Below are 22790 nucleotides of genomic sequence, written 5' to 3'. Positions count from 1 at the left end.
AATCAGATCTCTATTTAACTAATTATGTGACTTCTAAAACCAATTGGCTCTACCAGTGATGATTTAGCGTGTCATTCTAAAGAGGGGTTGAATACTTTTGCAATCAATTAGTTTGTGTTTTATATTTGTAATTAATTTATACCACTTTGTACAGACCTGTTTTCACTTTGACACGAAAGAGTCTTTTCTGTTGATCAGTGTCAAAAAATGCCAAATTAAATCCACAGTGATTCAGAGTTGTAAAGCAATAAAACATGAAAGCTTTCCGGGGGGGGGGGGGTGAATACCTTTTATCCTTTTATAGGCACTGTAATTGTCCACTGTCATTCATGACTGAATGTGGCAGGACTGCAGAGTTTAGATCTGATCCGTTTGTTGTAGGATTGCTTGGCTCTGTCTAATGAGTGTTGTTTATGTAGTTTGTTATGCATTTTGTTCTGTTCTGCAACTTCAAGTTGATGCCTCATTATAATGTGTACACATGTTTGGTGATGCCATCATGCTGGATGTGCTATAAGTATTGAGAGCAAAATCTCTTGGGGTGAAGATAAGAAAACAGATTGATGCTGACTGACTGTCTGCAGTCCATACCAACAGCTCCTCTTTCTCCTGCTGATATATCGTTCCTTCAAACCTGCCACTTCCTTATTTATCCTCTTGTATTCTTCAGGTTATCACCAGCATTAATGTCTTTGACAAAACTTTCCCAGTCCGATTCATTCATCACCCCATGCCTACTTTACTCTTTATTAAGCCAAGGCATTGTTAATCATTTTAATTCTCACTCCTCCTTTGGCATCTGCCCTTCCTTTCTCTGGCAACTTCACCACCAAGCTATCTGTGGTTATAATGCAAACTATAATAGTTGCTGGAAATCTGAAATAAAACCTGAATGCTGGCAATAGCCAGTCAGATTTATTCAGCATCTGTGAAGAGGGAAACTGAATCAATGTTTCAATTTGATGGCCTTCCCCAGGTATATGCTCTTCTGATTCTGGCATCTTGAAGTGTGTTCAAATGTACTTCATTATTGATGACCATCAGTGCCCTCTGTAGAACTGATTTTTCCAAACCTTTCACTCTATCTTCGCCCAGCATCCTTTTAAAAATGCATCTATCTGATCAAACCATTTTATTAACTGCCCTAGTATCTCCTTGTTGCTCAATGTCAAATGATGTATGATGAAGGTCCAGTGAAATACTGTGTGCTATTTTATGGTAATAAAGAAACTACGTTAATGATTTTAAATGTGAGATTTTTAAGCACGTGCAAACCAGTCATTAGTTGCACTCCTGACAGCATGCTGATGCCTTCAGTGGGCCATTTGTGGTTTTGAGGAAGTGGGATGGATGTAAACTACAGTGAAGTTCTGTTTCTCTGTGCTGAGAATGTCTCTTGTTTGAGTTGTGGTTGGTAGGCAATCCCATGGGTCAATCCATCATGTACTCTCGGGTGGGGGCTAAATGCAAGCATGGGTGGGCTGCAAAGAAGTGGAATGATCCAAGTATGTTTCTTCTCTCCACTACAAAGTTGCCCTGCTTCCCCCATTCCTCCAATACTCCCACTTGGCAAAGGATATTTATTATCCCATAACCAAGAATAATAAGGTGCATAAATAAAGCCATATGGTTTTGTTTAATGAGTTGTGTATATTTATTAAGTAAGAAACAATGTAATTTCCAATTACAAAACAACTTTCTTAATACGTTTGTGCATGTGTTACCATATATAATTTTACTTAACGGTCATCTTATTGACCTCTTGTACTGCTGTTAACGTTAGACATTTATTCAACTAATGGGCAAAAATGCACTTAAATCTTTAAATCTGATTTTTAAAGATATTTCTATTTACGAGCAGCTTTTCTGCTTGATTAAATTACTGACTTTCCCAATAATTATAAACTGTTTTATTTGTGTACTCATGGTAAAGTAATTTCATCAATGGAATAATTGACTTTCTCAAGCATTGTGAGGAGAAGAAGGGATGTCTTTTTTCTGCTAATAATCAGCAAGAAGGAGAAATTAATTAATCTGGTTGAAGTGTCTTTGTGGACTGGCTGGGCGTTAGCTGTAGAAGGCCGAAGTGGAAACATATTAGAATGTGGTAATAACAAAAGAATTTCCAAAGGCATTATGTGACTTTATAGAAACAACTCCTTCATCCCACACTTTCAGTCAAGAGTGTCAGGAACAGTTTGATCCATGTATAAAGATTAATGTTGGCTCATTTACTAATTTTTCTTTCCCTGTCCATCCTGTACCTAATTATTGTTAATTGTTCTCTGCAGGTACAGAGTCTCTCCTCAAATCTGATATTAACTTCCTCAGCCCCTTCATCCTTGCACATTAGCACAGTACATGGGCACAGAAGTCAGTACTGCTGCCTTGCAGATGCAGGAATCTCAGTTCACTCATGATCCCAGGTGCCATCTATGTGGAGCTGGCACATTTTCTCTGTGTCTTTGTGGCATTTGCCCACTTTCCTCCCATACCTCAAGGCACGTTGGTTGGTGAATAAGCTGCGTAAGTAGATCCTTTATGATTAAGTGACAAAAACTGATCAAAATTTAGTTGGTGGGCATGTGAGAGAATAAATATGCTTTGGGGTAGCACAGTGAGAGGATATGTGAATGATAGGATTATTCTTGAGGGAGCTGATATGGATTTGATGTGGTAAAGAGCCTCCTGCTCTGTAATATGTATTTAATATCCTGTTTTCTCAAAGTCCTTGAATGTGTTGTAGCCTCCTGAATTCCTGCACAAGTGTGTTGAGCTCCTTATTTTGGAATTTGGAGTCAGGTTTGACCCCTGCAACAGTACTACAATTTTTCTAGGCAAAGCTCTGACTGTAATTTGGATCTGCTGCAGGACAAGGAAAACTACTTGCAGCCTTGATTGGTTGACACCATCTTTCTCCAGCAACAGTATCCAATCGTAATCAGGAGAGTGCCTGCATTGGGTCACAATTACAATCTGAAGAATGCCCAACCGTAACCCTCCCCAGCCCCAAGGAATATTCCTTGAGCACACACCTCTCTTCCTAATTCTATCTGGCTATCATATGTGGTTCTTTCACCATCTCAAAATTGTCTGATATCTGGACCTGGATTTAATTGCTCTAGGACCTGTGCGTGTGCAAGTTGTTCATGATTCCTGGCCGGCAAAGGTGCAGTTGCCTGTCTGCTTTGGCTTGAGCTCGCAGATTGTGCAAATTAAATGAACATTTGTAGCTTGGGAACAAATTATGCTTTGTTATTTTACTCTGTATCTATATTTGTGCATTTATTAAGTGCTTAAATTTGTGCACATCCTCTTCTATACCACTAACTATTCACCTGCAATAATAAAGCTCCGGGGGCAACTCTTGATTTTAATTTTTTTGCTCATTCTCCATCACTAAGTACCTGGTGTACCATCCATTTCTCTTTTTTTTCCCTACAAATTGTGGGAAGATTGGGTCATTATACCTTTGACTTGTATCCACATCTTACATAGTCCATACGGTGGCTTTTCATGGGAGGAAGCCCAAGCGATCAAGAAATTTGTATTTTGCTCTAAAGAAGAAAGTTGCTTTCAAGACATTTGGACATCGGCATGCATTCACGACTTCTAATGCACCAGGAGAAATATGGGAGTTAATTTGCGCAGAGCAAGGTTGCACAAGCAGCCTTGGTTCTGCTTTAGTAATGAATAAGGAATGAATATTGGCCAGGATACCATGGACAATACTTCTGTATTTAGTTTTGTCATTAGGGCTTTTTTATGATCATCAAAGATGCTTCAGTTTAATCCCTTGTCTGAAAGCTCAGCTTTCTCCCTCCATGTAGGCTCACCTACATTTTTGCTGCTTTTTGAATCTAGTTCCTTTAGACGTGTAATCTATTTGCTGTCTCTGGTTTCCAACTAGCATCTGAAAGTTTTTGATGTGGGTGATGTCATTTTAAAATTCAGTCACTGTCTTGGGGAATTTCAAACTTATACCATGTTTATCTGAAAGAATATTGCACTCTTTCCCCCACCCCTCCCCACATTTTGGTAACCAGCTTGAGAATGAAAGTCCCATTGACAGAATATTCCTTTGTTTTCACGTGTTCAGAACCAAAGATTAGAGAAACAGTTGGAACTTAAGTGCATCTTAAGAAGAAAAGTTTAAAAACACAAAGATCAAAGAACAGCTTAGAATGAGCTGAAAAGTTGGTGATTTCAAAAAAGGAAGAGATCTGGGGGAAAAAATGGTACCATGAGAAAACTTCTTTTGGAAAATAAGAACACGAGATTCTTGAATATCAATATTCAAGATCAATATTCACGAGATGCTTGAAATCTTGAGTAATCTACAAAATTCTTGAGAAACTTGGCAAGTTAGGCAGCATCTATGGAGAGGAATAAGTAGTCAACATGGAATAAACAGTCGATTGTTGAAACCAGGTGGGGGGGGGGAGGTCGGTGGTGAGGGGGGGTTCAGAGGATGAAGAAAGAAGCTGGGGGGGTGATGGGTGGAAGAGGTAAAGGGCTGAAGAAGTGGGAATCTGATGGGAGAGAACAGATTCCCATGGGAGTAGGCAAAGAAGAAGGGGTGCCAGAGAGCTGATGGTTAGGGGAGGAGAAGACAAAGAGGTGAAAGGTAATTTGGAATGGGGAAAAGGGAAAAAGAAGAGGAGGGTAGAAATTTTTAGCATATTGTGTGTGCTGCTTTGGAACACGAGACACTTGTTGATCATTGAAGTAGATTGGACTGCAGCCCTCGCAAGCTGTACCTTCAACTATGGATGCTTGCAAATTACAGTGTATGCAAGTTTCTGTAGTCCAAATATAAGTGAAATGCAAAAATAAATGCATATTCAGCAACATGGGGTGGGCATGTAAAGAAAAGTACCATTGTTGTGGATGCTTTTAAAAACATTCATAACTTAGAAGGCTCCCCATCTCTGGGATTTTATGTTTCCATGACTGTATCTCAGGCACTGTGTAGATTTTTTGCTATTATGAATTTTGGGTGAGCGGTTATATATTCCATGAAATTCCAAGCAGTTGAAGAATCAGGAGAGACTGACTAGAAATGGGAGAGCAGGATGGGAGAGAAAAAGTGAAAGTTTAATGGGAAGGACTTTATTTCTTCTTTTCCTAGCCATTAGTTATGATATTGAGCCTAATACAAGTCTCTTCTGCTTTTATCAAGGTACAATTTTATTCACCTTGTACATCTATTAGGAAATCGCTGGGGTATGTTTGCACAATGTACAACAACAAATGGCAACACTCAACAACTATACTGAATAAAGAATTAGATAAAAATAAAATGTGCATAAATACCAGCATGTATTTACAACGTAAGCAGTGTGATAAATTGTTTAAAGCATTTACAGTGCAGTGACTAAGGTAATAGAAAGTGGTTGGGAAGAGCTAATCAGAATGTTTGAGGTTAATTGCTTGTGGGAAGAAACTTTTAAGCTGGTGTGAAGTTTTTGTTTTAATATCCCCATAGTGCTTTCCAAAAGTGAGCTTTTTGGAAAAGATGGTTTGTTGAGTGGGTAATTTAGTAATGATTTTTTTTCCCCACCTGCTTCTTTGTCCAGGACACATACTGCTCCTGCAGACTACAGCCAATATAGTACTACATTGGTAGACTACAGCCAATGAACATTTATGCTGTCCAGACATTTGGTTGTAGTTTTCATATATTGTACGAGGATGCTGAACTAAAACAGACCCTAATGGCTGATGTGAAGATGCTCAGTATGCTGGCAGTGTAGAATTGCGCAGTGTGTGCTGGGGAAGATGGAGTTTTATCAACTGTTGCAAGAAGTTCATTCTCTGCAGAGCCTTGTTGCTAATGGAGGAGATGTGGTTCTCTACCCAAAGTCCTGCAAAATAATGATGCCCAAGAATATGGATGTTGAAACGGTGCTACCGTAGAGTCATTGATGATGTGCGGGTGGAAAAGGGACACATTTCCTCTTGAAGTCGATATGCACCTCCACAGTTCTGAGGGCATTCAGCTCCAAGTTTTTGTGATTGCACCAGGACACTAGCTTGTTTCCTTCCTGGTGGTACTTGAATTTGTTGCCTCTCATTTGTCCTGTAACAGCAGTGTTGTCCACAAACAACTCTTCTCAGTACATCCAGTCGTGGATATGCTGATAACACTCAACCTGCCAAATACGCCAGACATTACCAGCTGGAACTTAGTACAGGTGTCACCCGCTTTACAAATGTTCACTTTACACCAATTCACTTTTACAAAAGATCTACATTAGTAACCTGTTTTCGCTTTGCGAGGAGGATTTTTGCTTTTACAAAAATTTTTCCCGTATAAATTAGTGGTTCTTCGCTTTACGCCATTTCGGCTTAAGAAATGTTTCATAAGAACGCTCTACCTTCGTAAGGGGGGGGGACACACACACCTGTATTTGGGAGTGATGTTGAAAATAATTTGGCTAAATGGTGAATGCTTGATACATGTCTTGTTTGGGTTCACTGAGATAAATAGGCAAGCTTAGTTTCTTGATGTAATCCATTTATCATTTGAACTGCTAGAATATAAAGGACATGATACTTTAATATGTATGAATTCTACTCCTCAGTTATATTAGTTATACAACACAGAAACAGACATTCATGCCCATTAAGTGTGCAATGACTGCCAAATACTTAATTACACTAATGCTAGTCTTTATTCCTTCCATATTTGTCATCCTCACTCCCCCACGCCCAACTAGTTGTTTGCCTTACCTGCAGGGCAATTTACTTTGGTCAATTAATCTGACAAATCCCTGTGTCTTTGAGATGTGGGAAGGACCTCATGGCCACAGGGAGAACATGCAAACTCCACATGGACAGTGCAAAAGGTCAAGATTAAAACTGAGTTGCTGGGCTATATGGCATTGTGCTGCCCATTTATGTTATCGTCATTATTGTTAAATGAATCTATGCCTGAATATACTTTATTTGCTTCTAATCTTCAATTAAAATTTCTTGTCTGAACTAGAGGAGCAGGGTAGCTCAGAACCTAAAGCTCTATTGACTCTTACTTGTTGCTGAAATTTTCGGACAGTTTCATATTTGCAAAACAAGATGGGAATGTGATTTTTGAATATATTCTCCAGTAATACACATACCATAATGGAGAATAAATGTGAACTGAAGAGCATAAATGTATTAATTACAAACGACATTCTGTCTGTTGCTTTTTGAATCCATTATTACAAGATTAATGTGCGGTTTGTAACTTCTCCATTGCAATAGAGTTGATTGTCTTACAGTAAAATAACTGCAGTACAATTAAAAACCAGCTTCGATTTTCATGATGTGCCACAAATGAAATCGTAGAGAAAATGCTGCTGTATCAGTTCATGTGATTTATCAAGGGGACCACTTTCATGTTGTCTCACTTTTGGCAGGGAGTTCAAGCGGAGAGATGGAGAAAACTTGGCAATAACATTTATTGTTAGTTAGATTGTTTCTTGGGATGAAGCAGTTGTCTTTAGTGGAAAGATAGTGTGGGTTGTGCCCTATCAGCAGTGGCATTTAGAGGAGTGGAGAAAAGTCTTGTAAAATTTGACTCTAAGGAGGGATGGACATGGTGGAAGCTAAAGGGCCTTCACCTTGTGGTTGAATGCAGAACAAGGGTGTGTAGTTTGAACACGAGGGATCTCTGAGATTGAAATGAGACCATTTTCCAATTCTTTACCCTGAGAATGATAGATGGAGGCTGTTTCATTGTCTGTCTCGGCCTTGAATATATTCAGCCAAATTAGTCAGCGGGGGATTTGATTGGGGAACAGGCAGGAATGCAAAGCTGAAACTAAGACCAAAGCTATAATGAATGGTGTAGCAGACTTGAGCAGTATAACTTGCTTTTTTTTTCCTGTTCTTAAAAGTAGTTTGTTTTGATGTATAGATTGGTCTCTGTGAGATGCATGCCATTAAATCATGTTGTTTTACCAAGCTAGAGATATGTAGTAAGTGATTAATAAAACCACTTGAATATGAGAGTGGAAGTAACATTGGTATTTCAACCTCTCTTGAAAATCCTCTGACATTGTTTGATCAGGCTTTATTATAATCTGGATCTATTTACCCTCAATATCATGACCTATCAAATACCTGTTTTCAAATTTTAATTTTTCTGCCCAGGTGACCTTGTCTCAGTCTCATTGTCCAGGGAATTGTAGATTTCTGTAACCCTTTGTATAGAGAGACTACTTGCGCCATTACTGCTCGGTGACCTTTCTGTAAGGGTACTTGCTTCATTCCAGATATTTTAGGAAGCAAAATTGTTTCAGCCTTCAGTTTACTTTGAATTTTAAAAGACTCGTGCTTGAGATGATTAAAGTATTGCTGTACTGTATACCATGTACAATTGTGAGGCTCATTTTCTTACAGGCAAAGTAAAAAAGTACAATAGAATCCATGAAAAAGTCCGACATATCCAATGTGTAAGCAGGAACAAATGGTGCACATGATTTTTTAAACGTAAACAAATAATGTTGAGAACATGAGCTACAGAGTCAATTCAGTGCCGAGGTGAGTGAAGTCATGCACATAGGTTCAGGAGTTCGATGGTTTTAGGGCACCAACTGTTCCTGAACTTGATGTTGTGGGACCCACGACTGCTGCACTTTCCACCAGTGGTGGTAGCAAGAAGAAAGGGTAAAATGCAGGCAGATGGGACGGGCTCAGGTCGAGGGGGGGGGGTGATTTTAGCTGGCACAGAGTAGTGGAGCTGTACAGTGTTTTAATCTAGCTTGAAGTTTGCCCCGACACAGTCTTCTGGCCTTTGTCTGCTTTCAGGTGCTATTCCTGAAATGACGTACAAGGTACATTACTGAGAGTCACGTTCGCTGAATCCTTTGGGAGACTGTAAAATCCCTAGTTTGTTTAGATGGTTCAATAGTACATTTCTTTCCAATATTTTTTATTAATTTGCATATAAGAATACAGAGTACAAGAAAAAAATATATATCAATATGTTATACTAAATCGCATATAAAGACTCCTTTCAGATTATTCATATAGATTAATTGATTTGTAACATTGAAATATAGTAATTTTATTATATAAAAGAAGTCCAATCCACTACCAAGACTGAAGCTGGTTAGTAAAGAAAAAAGATTATTAGTCATCATCTGTGCTTTAACAGCAAATCAAAGATTTTGAAAATAATTAAAAAAAAAAGTCCCCACAATGTTTGAAAGTCTTGGCTAAATTCAGAGATTGAACATCAAATCTTCTCTAAATTTAAACATGACATCACATCACGTAATCATTGGGCGTGAATAGGAGGGGCCACATTTAAGCAAGAGCGTCCTTCTAGCCATAAGAGAAATAAAAGCCAAAATGTGTAAGTCAAATGACTCCAAGATAATATCCTTTCCTTCAACAATACCAAACACAGCAGTCAAAGGATTAGGCTTAAAGTTTACTTTGAAAAGTATCAAGAAAGTTTGAAATACTTCTTTCCAATATTTTCCAAGACATGGGCATGTCAAAAACATATGAATGAGTGAAGCTTCTCCATTAATAGTATATTTTTTAACGAGAAATTACAGGCTGTGGTTGCAGCGATTGTAGTTCAGAAGTATATCTAGTAGTTTTGTGAGCTGCCCGCAATCATCACTGTTTATAGCCAGCACCCAACAGTACAACCTTGTGTACAATGTTCTTAACACTATAAATTGATACAACAAACTTTTATAAAATTTGGCAATGAATCACATGACATTAAGATCTACATGTGGTTTTAAGGAACCTCTTACTATTGGAAACTGTAAGCAAAAAGCTGGGGCACACAGAGAAATTATCCTGTAATTTAGGGTTTGGCTGAAGGCACTGAAGACATTTGGTGTGGAATAATTACAAGTAGAGGCCATGGTTGGGAGTAAGGAGAAGTCTTAGAAAATGGAAGGTCTTCAGGAGGTATTTATGGGGTGGTGAACAAGTCGTGGAGATGTAGAAATGAGGATAAATATTTTAAAAGTTACTTCTTTAGATGTGAATGTAAGTTGGGGAACCCAGCAGTAAAGGAATTGCTGGATGATGCAAACTTGGGTATAAGCAACAGGATATTAGATGATCCTGTGTTTATAGATTTCATTTGGCAAGGCTTTTCTGGAAAGTATTTAAATAGTCAACCTGATACTAGTATCATTGTAAGTGAACCTTCAAAATCCCTGTCATTCTGACCAATAATCACAGTACTGTAAATCCACCAAGATAGATTGTGAATTGTATTGCAGAGAACTTAATTTATCCAGTTAAATACAAACCAGTGTTGTTCAATTTTGACTTCTATTGTTCTCATTTTGTATACCAACATTCTTTTTAATGATGACTCTATTTTAATGATACCTGCACATGGACTTTTTCGCTAACTTCTGGACATAGCAGCAAGCTAGGAGTGTTTTGTGTTTAGGATAATAGAATGAGCTAGATTATCTCCCAAGATTTATAGCCTCTGAATACCCCATAGTTTGTCTATCATATAAATAATAGCAAAGGGACACATGAGTAGATTATTCTCCCCTTAGTGTATTCTCTAAATTAATATCTCACAAACTGTGGTTGCTGATGAAAGTATTGTGCATCTTCAACAAGGACTTGAACACAAGCCATTCATTTACATTAGGAAGAGATACAGAAAATACTGGAATTACTCTGCAGGTTAGTCAACATCTGTGGGAAGAGAAAGAAGGGCAGAGTTACCACTTCTGAATAATCATCTGCCTGAAATATTAACTGGTTTTCTCTTTCACGGTTCCACATGAATGCTGTCTATTTTCAAAACTTTGTTGTAATATCAGGATTCTACTATCTGCAGTAATTTGCTGCATTTTAGAAAGTTGCACATGATTGCCATATTTTTTAAATAAGGGAAAAGACACCAAGGAATTACTGTTGATGGGAATTTACTGCACCAAAGGATGTAGTTACGAAGCATTTCAAAACTTCAGCTGAATTAGACTGTGATGGATTAATCTTGCTTTTTTTTTTGAAGACTTAAACATTGCACCGACCTTAATTTTAGTTATGAGTTGATATAGTAGAAAGAGACACACTCTCACACACTCTCACACACTCTCACACACTCTCACACACTCTCACACACTCTCACACACTCTCACACACTCTCACACACTCTCACACACTCTCACACACTCTCACACACTCTCACACACTCTCACACACTCTCACACACTCTCACACACTCTCACACACTCTCACACACTCTCACACACTCTCACACACTCTCACACACTCTCACACACTCTCACACACTCTCACACACTCTCACACACTCTCACACACTCTCACACACTCTCACACACTCTCACACACACTCACACACTCTCACACTCACACTCACACACACACACCCCTCCCCCCCAAGCAGGTCAGGTTGCATCTGTGGAAATGAATAAACAGTCAGCATTTTGGGCCATGATTCTTCTTCAGGACTGGAATAGAAGGAGGAACACACCAGAATCGGGTGCAGGGAGGGAAAGGAGGATAGCAAGGTGATAGATGAAGCCAGGTGGGTAGGAAAGGCAAAGAGCTCGAGGAGAAGGAATCTGATAGGAGAGGATAGTGGACCATAAGAGAAAGGGAAGGATATATCAATATTCATGCATCAGGTTGGAGGCTACCCAGACGGAATGTAAGGTGTTGATGCTCCACCCTGAGTGTGGTCTCATCATGGCACAAGAGGTGGCTATGGACCGACATCGCAGAATGGGACAGGAATTATTATTATAATGTCTGGCCACCACAAAGTTCTGCTTTTGGTGGATAGAGCAGAGGTGCTCAATGAAGTGCCCCCCCCCCCACCCACCCACCTCCCAATTTACAACTGGTCTCACCATTGTGGAGGAGGCCCCATCGGAACACCGGATACAATAGCTGATTCCAGCAGATTCATAGGTGAAGAGTTGCCTTCCCTGGAAGGACTGGTGGGGTCCTGAATGGAGGTGAGGGAGGAGGTGAATGGGCAGGTGTAGCACTTGGGTCATTTGCAGGGATTAGTACAAGGGAAGTGATTAGTGGGGAGGGATGAATGGACAAGGGAACTATGGAGGGAGCAATCCCTGTGGAAAGTGAAGGGAAGAGCTAAGGATGTGTTTGGTGGTAGGATCCTTTTGGAGATCATGGAAGTTGTGGAGAATGATGTGTTGGATGCATAAACTCATGGGGTGGCAGTTAAGGACAAGAGGAATTCTATCCCTGTTAAGGTGGTGGGAAGATGAGGTGAGCATGGATGTTCTGGAAATGGAGGAGATGTGGGAGAAGGCAGCATCAATGGTAGAGGAAGGGAAACACTGTTCTTTGAGGAAGGAGGTAATTTCTGATGCCCTAGAAAGCAAAGCCACATCCTGGGAGCAAATGCAGCAGAGATGAAGGAACTGAGAAAAGGGGATAACATTCTTACATGAGACAGGGTGGGAAGAGGTATAGTCAAGAGAAGTGGGAATCAGTAGGTTTATAAGAGATGCCGGTTGACATTTTGTCTCTGGAGATAGAGACCGAGATCAAGAAAAGGGAGGGTGGCATCAGAAATTATTTGAGTGAATTTAAGGGTAGGGTGGAAGTTGTAGGCAAAGTTGATGAAATTGACAAGCTCAGCATGGGTGCATGAAGCAGCGTCGATGAAGTAATTAATGTAGTGGAGGAAGGTTTGGAACATGAATTGTTCTATGTGGCCAATGAAAAGGCAGGCACAGCTGTGGTCCACGTGGGTGCCAATGGCTATCCCTTGAGTCTGGAGAAAGTGAGAGAAGCGGAAGGAAAAATTGTTGAGCGAGGACTAGTTCTGCCAAGTTTTTCGATATAGTTTTTTTCAGAATGTAATCACAATTTCCATTTTTGTGTACTCTTTCAAATTAAAACTAATGGCCATGAAGGCAACTGATTGTACTTGGCAGGTAGATTTACGGAAGGATTAATGTACAGGGTTTGACAGCACTTTCCTAGACTGCATTCTTGCCACCACTAAGTTTTTCTGGCATTTTCTGCTTTATTTCAAAGAATATTTTTTTTTATGCCTTTTACATCTGGCATTCCAAGGCCTGAAAGAAAACTACAGAATTCCAGAAGATTAGACTTTGTTGTGAAAGTTACAGTATTTACTGATAAATGTGGAGAGCAAACTTCTTAACAGATGATGTTCCAATTTTTGAAGCTGGCTAATCACTTAAATAGGCATAGCAGTCTTTTATCAGTACTGCTTGGTGTAATTTATCTCAAATTAACTAAAAACAATCCCTTCTTTTTATTTTAAAGCTATGAAGCTTACTAAAAATTATCTAATGCCTACTTTTTTTTAATAAAACAAAGCAAAGGTCGGATTAATGGAATATACACAGCAGTAATGATATCATTGCAACTCCCTAAGCTGGTTTCAGGTTTGAAATGCTTATTTTAGCATGTGGCAGGATCCAATTAGTGATCGGAAGAGATCAGAGTAAATGCTCATGCAGATAGCATTGGAAATTAGATGAAACAATTGGCATGAATTCTTGGGAAGGAAATACTGAGAATTGGAGTTGAAATATAACAAGTAGATGAATAATCAGAGATTTAAAAAATGACTTCGGAAGCCTGGATTCTACTTAATATTTTTTAATGTAACCTAATATAAAGAGAGAGGGAGTCTCAGTTAATATACCATTTTCTGATCCAGTGTGAATGTGGTTCTGATTAGTTGTCATTTCATGTTTTAAACTTCTGTTTCCGTTCATCCCACAAAGCTGTATTCTCCATTGCCTTGCATCTGATTCCAATTTGCTTTTTCTGTTCATTGACATAAATAGACAGTTATCTGAAGTTGTTATTTTGAAAGCATGGTTCATGGAATCGTACAGAATTTACAACTTAAAGCCATTCAGCCCACAATACCCATGCCAATTATAAGGAGCTATTCAGCGTAATAATTTTCCACAGCTAGGTCTAATGAACTGTATATCATGACAATTCAAGTACAAATCCAGATACCATGTAAGTGTAAGGCTGTTCTACATTAATCATCCATGTCGGCTAATGAGCAAGTGTCTTTCAGCTTCTGGGTGAAAGCCATTTCATTCATCGAGCTCATCTTCTGTCAGTTATTTTAAATCCACACTCCATCTTATACTTTAAAAATAAACACCCTACTAAGATTTTTCCTAGACATTTTATCTTGCCGCCATAATTTTGAGCCCCTTAATTAAGTCCTTCAAATTTGTTTGGAGCTTTGACAAAAGGAAGGAGAGGCTGAGTTTCCCCCCCCCCCCCCCACTTGTTTTGCAACCATGGCAACATTCATGTAAATCTTCTGTGCCACTTCTCCAGTGCAATTGCATCTTTTATATAGTGTGATGGAAACTCTTAGCATGATTCAAGCTGTGGTCAAACTAGTTTTTGTATAAAAGCCCAGTATAACCACCCTGCTCTGCTAGATTCTAGGCCTTGGCTGAGAAAGGAAAGCATCTTGAATGCCATTGTGATAGTCTTATCTTGCAGCCTGTGTAGGAACATGAACATTCAATCCAAGCATCATTCTTCTGCAGCACTCTACCCTTTTGTTTATTGTGTATTCCTTTCCCGAAAGAATTGCTTAAACACATCTTTGGGCTAATGGGGACACACAACTGCAGATGATGTAATCTGGAGCAAAAAAAAAAGGTGCTAGAGGAACTCAGCAGGTCAGGTAGCATCCATGGAGGTGATTGGACAGTTGATGCATCACGTCAAAGCCCTTCATCTGGTCTGAAAGGTAGGTGCTGGGATTTGAAGGGTGGAAGAAACAGAAGGATATAGATGATGGAATCTGAGGGGAGCATGAAATAAAAGAAAGGAGGGGTGCAAATGAGAATGGTGGAGGGAAGAAGGTTAAATTACATTTGTTTCTTCTGTGTGTCTGGTCTGATCTGACCCCATTTTGCATCTGAAGTGGCTCTCCATCCCTTCAATCAAATGGTCAAATTTTGAAATGACTGCAAACTTCTTTACCATGCCTCATGTATGCTTCAAAGTAAATTTACTATAAAAGTGCATTTATGTCGCCATATACTACCCCGAGATTCATGCTTCTTGCAGGCATTCAGAGGGAATAGAAGGACAATAGGATCAATGACAAACTGCACAACAAAGATGGACAAAGGTCCAATGTGCAAAAGACAACACGCTGTGCAAATTCAAAAAAAAGTAATAAATATTGGCAACATGAGATTCTTACTCCTTGTAGAACCATACTAATGATATCTTTCGGTCACAAAACCCTTTACATCCTGCCACCTACCCGATATGGATTCTTCACATTTTTGCCTACTTGATGTATACTCATTTCAAAAGCTTTGGTAAAACTATGTAGACCACATTGAGAGCACTGCCGTCTTTCCTTGTTTTGTGAAGATCGCCGCAAAGTATTAATTAAGAGCCTTGTGTATGACTCCACCCCCACACATTTTGGTTAGCTGCCTAATCTGTAATAAAGCCTACCCTTCGTAGTTCTTTTGATCTTTTTCCACATAGAAACATCGAAAACCTACAGGACAATGCAGGCCCTTTGGCCCACAAAGTTGTGCCGAACATGTCCCTACCTTAGAAATTACTAGGCTTACCTACAGCCTCTATTTTACTAAGCTCCATGTCCCTATCTAAAAGTCTCTTAAAAGACCCTATCGTATCCGCCTCCACCACCGTTGCCAGCAGCCCATTCCACGCATTTAAAGCACATTGTGATATTTTTTATTTTAACAGCTGGTATTTCCTGATTTTCCTTCTAATTTCACTCTTCTGACTGCAAGCTCTAGACCCTGTGATTCTTGTATGCTTCCTCCACCCCCACCCCCTTACTCCCCCCTTATTTCTTTGTGCACTTTATTATCTAGGTTTGACAGTCCCAACTGTTTTTCTCATTAGAACATGTTTGCTCTGAGTCCCTTGAATCTCTCTTGAATGTCTCTTTACTCTGATTGATGACTTACCTTAAAGTAGCTGTTTCCAGTACACTCTTGCAAAATTGGGAATATCCCAACTTTTACTACTGTTTCCTATATTGTCATTTTCCAGTACTCGCTATATCTAACTGCATTTTTGGTCACCAGCTGAACAGTGCTTCCCCTACAGCTGCTGCTCCCACCTGTCCAGATTTATTCCTTGTGTGAAATCCAAAATGGCCATTTTGCCCACCTCCGCAACTGTCCACCAATCCTCTCAGCCCTCCACCACATCTTTTGTTCATCATTCACTTTATCATGAGTTTCTTAAGCTAGTCTTTGCTCATGAGTGCAGTATGTAGCACTCTATTTAAATGTTTTGTTTCAAGTTCTTGAAATACTGGAGAGAGTGATGAAATTCAGTGCTTCAAAGACCATCTACATCTGGCTGGCTGTCTCTGATAACTGGAGACACATGTTAAATTGTCAGATGCTTTAACTCTAAATCTGTTTCTACTTCTGTGATCTTAGATGATTTAAAAATAACAAAATGATTAAATATACCAATGACTGATTATGAGAAAAAACAAGTTCATATCCTGTTTACTTCTGATTGAAACTGCATGATTTAGTAGTGTACGTTGATTTAATTATAAATGCAAGGGATAAGTTTGTTCCACTGCTTTTCTGTACTTCAAACTTAAAATTTGTCTTGATATTGAACAGCATCTAAAAGCTACAGATACAAAGCTGCGCTGTGTAAATTTTTAAAATAGTTTGTCCTCTAGTAATATAAATAGTTTTAATATTTATTTCTAAATCATAATTACAAAGAATATGTGCTTCTGTTCGTGATTATCCTCCTGGTTTGTATACAAAAAAAAATTAACATGCAGATAAGAATATTTGATTCTGAAGTTTCTGATGCATTTTCGGGTCTGACTGAAGAAATTCTGCGTTGAAAAGGTTTCCCTTTATCTTTTGACCAGTTGAAGTGGATGTGAAAGATTTTACTCCTGTTCAACAGGTGATGAATTCTTCTTATACAGATTAGCTGCTGTGTTTGGCGACAGAAACATTTAATGCTCCCTAACAATGAAATAGGTTTTATATAAATGAAAGTCTTATTTCATTGAATACGTATATGAGTATTGATTAAGCACTTCTGCTTCAGTCTCAGTTGTTGGTGAGTCGTTAATTTAATGCTCTTTTGCATAGGACATTAGAAATTGTTTATCGTCAATATTTGTGAATGTGATTTTTTTTTTGAAAGCTGCAGTTGCATTCGAATTGTTATTCCATATTAGTTCACTGTTTTCATACCATCTGAGCCATACTCAGTTGTACAATTCTTAATGAAGGTTTCACTCAACAGAAATAATTGATGGAAATTGTGCGCAAAACTCAAAAAGCAAATTAGGTTGTGAATCCAAGGATTTTTCTTTTTGGAATGACAGTACCTGAAGACTTGTTCACTTGTTAAACTTGTCTTCATGATCACAGACTTGTAAATTATTCTTACTGGATTCCTACATCTTGACTGCAGTAGCACAAGTTTAGAGGGTATACAAATCTTGGTCATCACTAGCCAGTCTGAATGTACTGTGGTACTGAGCACCAAGTCAGTTTTTTTGAATTTGGGTGCTTCATTATCCACAGTTGCCTTTTTGGATGTCTGTTGATTACAGTTAGAGTTGCCCTTTGCTTTAACTGCAAACTGGTTTTTGTTTCAAAATGCTGCTTTCTATTTTGATTTAGCTTTTCACTTCACTCCAAAATGGCTTCAATAATTCCATCACATTGATCAGATAATGTAACCAAAAAGGAACATTTACTAATGAATGGGTACCTGTTTCTGAAACTACACCTTGCTTTGAAATCCAAGTTGGCAGAGGGATGGGAACTGGAGTGTTAGGGCTGAGGATGGGGCAGTTAGTATACAAGTTGATGCAATGTCAGTGAGATCGTGAAGAAGGACAGGCAGATGATAGGACAAAATTGCAGTTAGTGGGATGAGTTGAAGTGTAACATGGGGGCAAAATCAAGAAGTGTAATGAATAAAGGATTGAAGGTATTTGCACACAGTGTATGGAAGAAGGTAGATGATCTTGTAGTTCATTTAGAGATTGGCAGGTATGACATGACATGACCATCACTGAGTCATGGCTGAAAGAAGATCTGAGTTGTGAGCTTAACATCCAAGGATACACATTATTGAAAGAACAGGCAGGCAGGGAAGGTGTGGGGTGGCTCTGATTTTTAAAAAATGTAATCAAATCTTTAGAGGGAGATGACAGAGGATTGGAAGATGTTGAAACCTTGTGGTTACAGTTAAAAACTTCAAGGGTAAAAAGATCCTGATGGGAGTTATATACAGGCCCCCAAACAGTAGCCAGGATGTGGGGTAGAAATTACAATGGTTGATAGGAATGGCATGTAATATGGGCAAGGTTACAATGGTCGTGAGGATTTCAATATGTAGGTAAATTGGGATAATTAGGTTGGTGCTAGATCCCTAAAAGAGGGTTATTGTAAAAAGAATCCTTTGGAGACAGTCGTCATAATAAAATAGAATTCACCCTGTAGATTGAGAGGGAGAAGCTAACATCTGATATATTAGTATTATACTGCAGTAAATGGAATTACAGAGGACCTGGCTAAAGTTGATTGGAAAGGGACTCTAGCAGGGATGACAGCAGAACAGCATGTGGTTGGAGTTTCTGGGGTAATTTGGAAGGTGCAGGTTAGGTACATCCCAAAGGTGAAGAAATATTCTAAAAGGAAGATGTTGCAATTTTGGCTGACAAGGGAAGTCAAATACAGCATAAAAGCAAATTAGATGGCATAACATATAGCAAGAAATGAGTGGGTTTTTTTAAATGCCTCAGAAGGCAACTAAAAAAATCATAAGGAGAGAAAAAGTGAAACATGAAGTTCTGCTAGCCAATAATGTCCAAAAGATTTTTTTTTCAGATATACAAAGAGTAAAAGAGAGACAAGAGTGGATATTGGGCTGCTGGAAAATAATACTAGAGAGATGGTAGACGGATTTTGAGAAGATGCTGCACCTGAGGCTGCTTAACCAGATAAGAGCCCCAGTATTATCGGAAAGATACCAGCATGGATAGAAGACTGGCTAACTAGCAGGAGGTTGAGAGTGGGAATAAATAGGGCCTGATCTGGTTGCTGTTGCTGTTAAGTGATGTTCTGCTGGGGTCTGTCCTGAGACCACTTCTTTTCACATTATATGTCAGTAATTTGAATGATGGAATTGATGTCACTGTGAGAACAAGTTGCAGACAATACAAAGATAGATGGAAGGGCAGGTAGTGTTGAGGAAGCAGGGTCTGCAGAAGAACTGGGACAAATTGGGAGAATGGACAAAGAAATGGCATATGTAGTATAGTGTAGAGAGTAAAAGAGAGGTGAGAGTGATCTTGGGAATGAAAGGGGTAATGTGTGAAGAGTCCTTGATGGCTCTGGACCAGTAAGGAAGTGTATGGTCGTGCACCTTGGTAGAAAGAATAAAGACATAGACTATTGTCTAAAAGGGGAGAAGGTTTCGAAATCAGAGGTGCAAAGAGACTTGGGAGCCCTTGTTCAGGATTCCCTAAAGGTTACCTTGCAGGTTGACTTGCTGGTAAGAAAGTCAGATGTAATTTTCGCATTCATTTCGACGGGGCTAGAATATAAGAGCAAGGATGTGATGCTGACGCTTTATAAGGCATTGGTCAGACTGTACTTGGAGTATTGTGAGCAGTTTTGGGCTCCTTATCTAAAAAAAGATTTGTTAACATTGGAGAGAGACCAGAGGAGGTTCATGAGAATGATCCTGGGAATGAAAGGGGTAACGTATGAAGTGTGCTTCACGGCTCTGGACCAGTACTTGCTGGAGTTTAGAAGATCTCATTGAAACCTATCGAATATTGAAAGGCCCAGACAGAGTAGATATGGATAGGATCAACACGTACAAACACGCTGGAGGAACTCAACAGGTCAGGCAGCATCCGTTGAAACAAGCAGTTAGCGTTTCGGACCGAGACCCTTCGTCAGGACTGAAGGAGGGGGCAGGGGCCCTATAAAGAAGGTGGGGGGATGGGGGAAGGTGCCAGGTGAAAAACCAATCAGAGGAAAGATCAAGTGGTGGGGGAGGGGATAGGCAGGAAAGGTGAAGAAGGAATGTAAGGGGAAAGCACTGTGGGTAGTAGAAGAAGGCAGAATCATGAGAGAGGTGATAGGCAGCTGGAGGAGGAGGTAGAGTGACTGCTCATTTCAACGGATGCCGCCCGACCTGCTGAGTTCCTCCAGCGTGTTTGTACGTGTTGATTTGACCACAGCAATCTACAGTGTACTTTGTGTTTAGATATGGATAGGATGTTTCCTATAGTGGATGAGTATAGGAGCTGAGGGGTGTCCATTTGGAACAGAAATGAGGAGGAATTTCTATAGCTAGAGGATGGTGAATCTGTTGAATTCATTGCCAAGGATACCTGTAGAGGTCAAGTCATCCAGTATATCTAAAGCAGAGTTTGACGGGTTCTTGATTAGTCAGGCTGTCAGAGGTTACGGGGCGAGGATAATCAGCGATCGGAAGCGCTAGAAGCCATAGCCAGCTCGGGTTCACCACTTGAGTACATAAGGTATCCATTTTCATCAGTCTGGTGCTTTGAGCAGCGGCCAATCGGCTACCGGGATTGATTGGCAAGAATAAATTAAGGTAAAGGCAAGTGGAGCAGACTGTGTTAGAGTGGGCTGAGGCTTCAGTGTGGAGAAGCTTGAGTGAGAGAAGGTGAAAAATCTATAGGTGCATTTCTCCCCCAGCTTCTTTATTGTTTACTCCTCTTTATTTTGCACAACTTGAACAGCAGGGATCCAGGCAGGATAGTTGATGAACTGAAGATCATTCGGGAGGCTGAGGGTGTTATAGAGAGGGAGTTACACCCAAGGTGCAGGATGCAGGAGTGAATCAGCCAGTTCAGAGTACCCCTGTGGCTATTCCTCTCAACACCAGGTATATCACCTTGGATACTGTTGCGGGAGGCGGGGGGAGGTGGTTGACATAGCAGAGAAAAGTCTCTGGCTCTGTGACTCAGGGGAGAAGAGGCGAGCTGTGATGATAGGGCTTTTGTTAGGGGAACAGAAAGGAGGTTCGGTGGATGAACAGGAGATTTCTGATGGTATGTTGCCTCCTGGGTGCCAAGGTCTGGGACATCACAGATCAAATCCTCAGCATTTTTAAGTGGGAGGGTGAACGGTCAGAAGTCGTGGTCCATATAGGTACCAATGATGTTGCTCCTAACTCCCCAAACCCAATTTGCAGAACCTCATCCCTCTTTGTATCTAAGTTAAAGGGCAGAACCTCCAGGGTTGTGATCTCAGGATTGCTACCTGTGCCATGTGCTAATGATGCCAGAAATGGTAAGATCATATGGTTTAACACATGGCTAGGGAGTTGGTGCAGGAGGGAGGGCTACATATTTTTGGATCATTGGGCTCTCTTCTAGAGAAGGTGGGACCTGTATAGAAAAGACTTGTTTGCCCCTAAACTGGAGGGGCACTAATCCTAATAGGAAAGTTTGCTAGTAATACATGGGGGAGGGGGAGTTTAAACTAGATTTGCTAGAAGATTGAACCAGAGTGCTAGAACAGATAGTGAAGTGATTGTAGAAACAGATGTTGTGTTAAGACCTCAGACAAAAGGTTGAGCATGCTGTAACTAATATTCTGAGCTACATATAATTCAATGCAAATAGTATTGTAGGAAAGTCAAATGAGTTCAGGATTTGGGATAACACATGGAATTCTGAAGTTGTATCTGTTAGTAATACTTGTTTTAGGAGGGGCAGAACAGTGGTTCTGTTGTTTTAGTTGCAACAGAACCGGAGGGATTAAAGAGGGAGGGGTGGTGTTACTGGTCAGGGAAAATGTCACGGCATTGCTCCCTCAAGACAGACTGGAGAACTCGTCTAGTGAGGCTCTAAGGGTGGAACTGTGGAATAAGAAAGGTTGTTATAGTAGGTAATTTTACTTTTCCATATATTGACTGGGACTCCCTGAGAAGAGTCTTAAGGGATTCCATAGATACATTAAGAGTGAAAGGATAGCAAGAGACAAAATAGGTTCTCTGGAAGATCAGGATGGTAATCTATGTGTGGAGTTAGAAGAGATGGGGGAGTTCTTACATCGATTTTATGCATTTGTATTTATTTGGGAGATGGATGGAGAGTCTACAGAAGTGAGGCAAAGCTGCAGTGAGGTTATCGACCCTATACAGATTACACAAGGAGATATTTGCTGTCTTGAGGCTAATTAGAGTGGATAAATCTCCAGGGCTTGACAAGGTGTTCGCTCGGACCCTCTGGGAGGCAAGTGCAGAAATTGTAGGAGCCCTAGCAGAGATATTTAAATCATCCTTGGTGACAGGTGAGGTACCAGAGGACTGGAGGATGGCTAATGTTGTTCAGTTGTTTAAGAAAGGCTCCAAGAATAAACCAGGAAATTATAGACCGGTGAGCCTGACAACAGTAGTGGGAATGTTAGGAATGTATTCTAAGGGACCAGATTTGGATAGATATGGACTGATTAGGGATAGTCAGCATGACTTTGTGCATGGCAAGTCGTGTCTTATCAATTTTGTAGAGCATTTTGAGGAAGTTACCAGGAAAGTTGAGGAAGGCAGGGCAGTAGATGTTGTCTATGTGGACTTTAGCAAGGCATTTGATTAGATCCTGCATGGGAGGTTTGTCAGGAAGGTTACTTTCTCAGCATTTAATATGAGGTTGTAAATCGGTGTAGACATTGGCTTTTGGGAGAAGTCAGAGAGTGGTTGATTGTTGCCTCTGACCGGAGGCCAATGACTAGTTGAGTGCCACAAAG

At 39.9% G+C, this 22790-nt stretch overlaps 1 protein-coding gene across 9 annotated transcripts in view; it reads left to right on the top strand.

The window, feature by feature from the left end:
- ror2 (receptor tyrosine kinase-like orphan receptor 2) overlaps positions 1–22790 on the top strand; it is a 280728-nt gene that overhangs the window by 65029 nt on the left and 192909 nt on the right. For 2 of the 9 annotated variants that reach the window (XM_059969923.1, XM_059969919.1), the window contains exon 1: positions 2421–2526. The exons of the other annotated variants lie outside the window; for them this stretch is intronic. In XM_059969923.1, coding sequence (XP_059825906.1) covers positions 2436–2526 — 91 coding nt within the window. In that variant the 5' untranslated portion in view covers positions 2421–2435. Of the gene's footprint in view, positions 1–2420; positions 2527–22790 lie in introns of those variants that run through there. 9 annotated transcript variants of the gene reach the window in all.

This window comes from Hypanus sabinus, chromosome 5, assembly GCF_030144855.1.
Source record: "Hypanus sabinus isolate sHypSab1 chromosome 5, sHypSab1.hap1, whole genome shotgun sequence".
In the NCBI taxonomy this organism is placed as follows: domain Eukaryota; kingdom Metazoa; phylum Chordata; class Chondrichthyes; order Myliobatiformes; family Dasyatidae; genus Hypanus; species Hypanus sabinus.
This window is presented reverse-complemented; position numbering and strand designations above follow the sequence as displayed.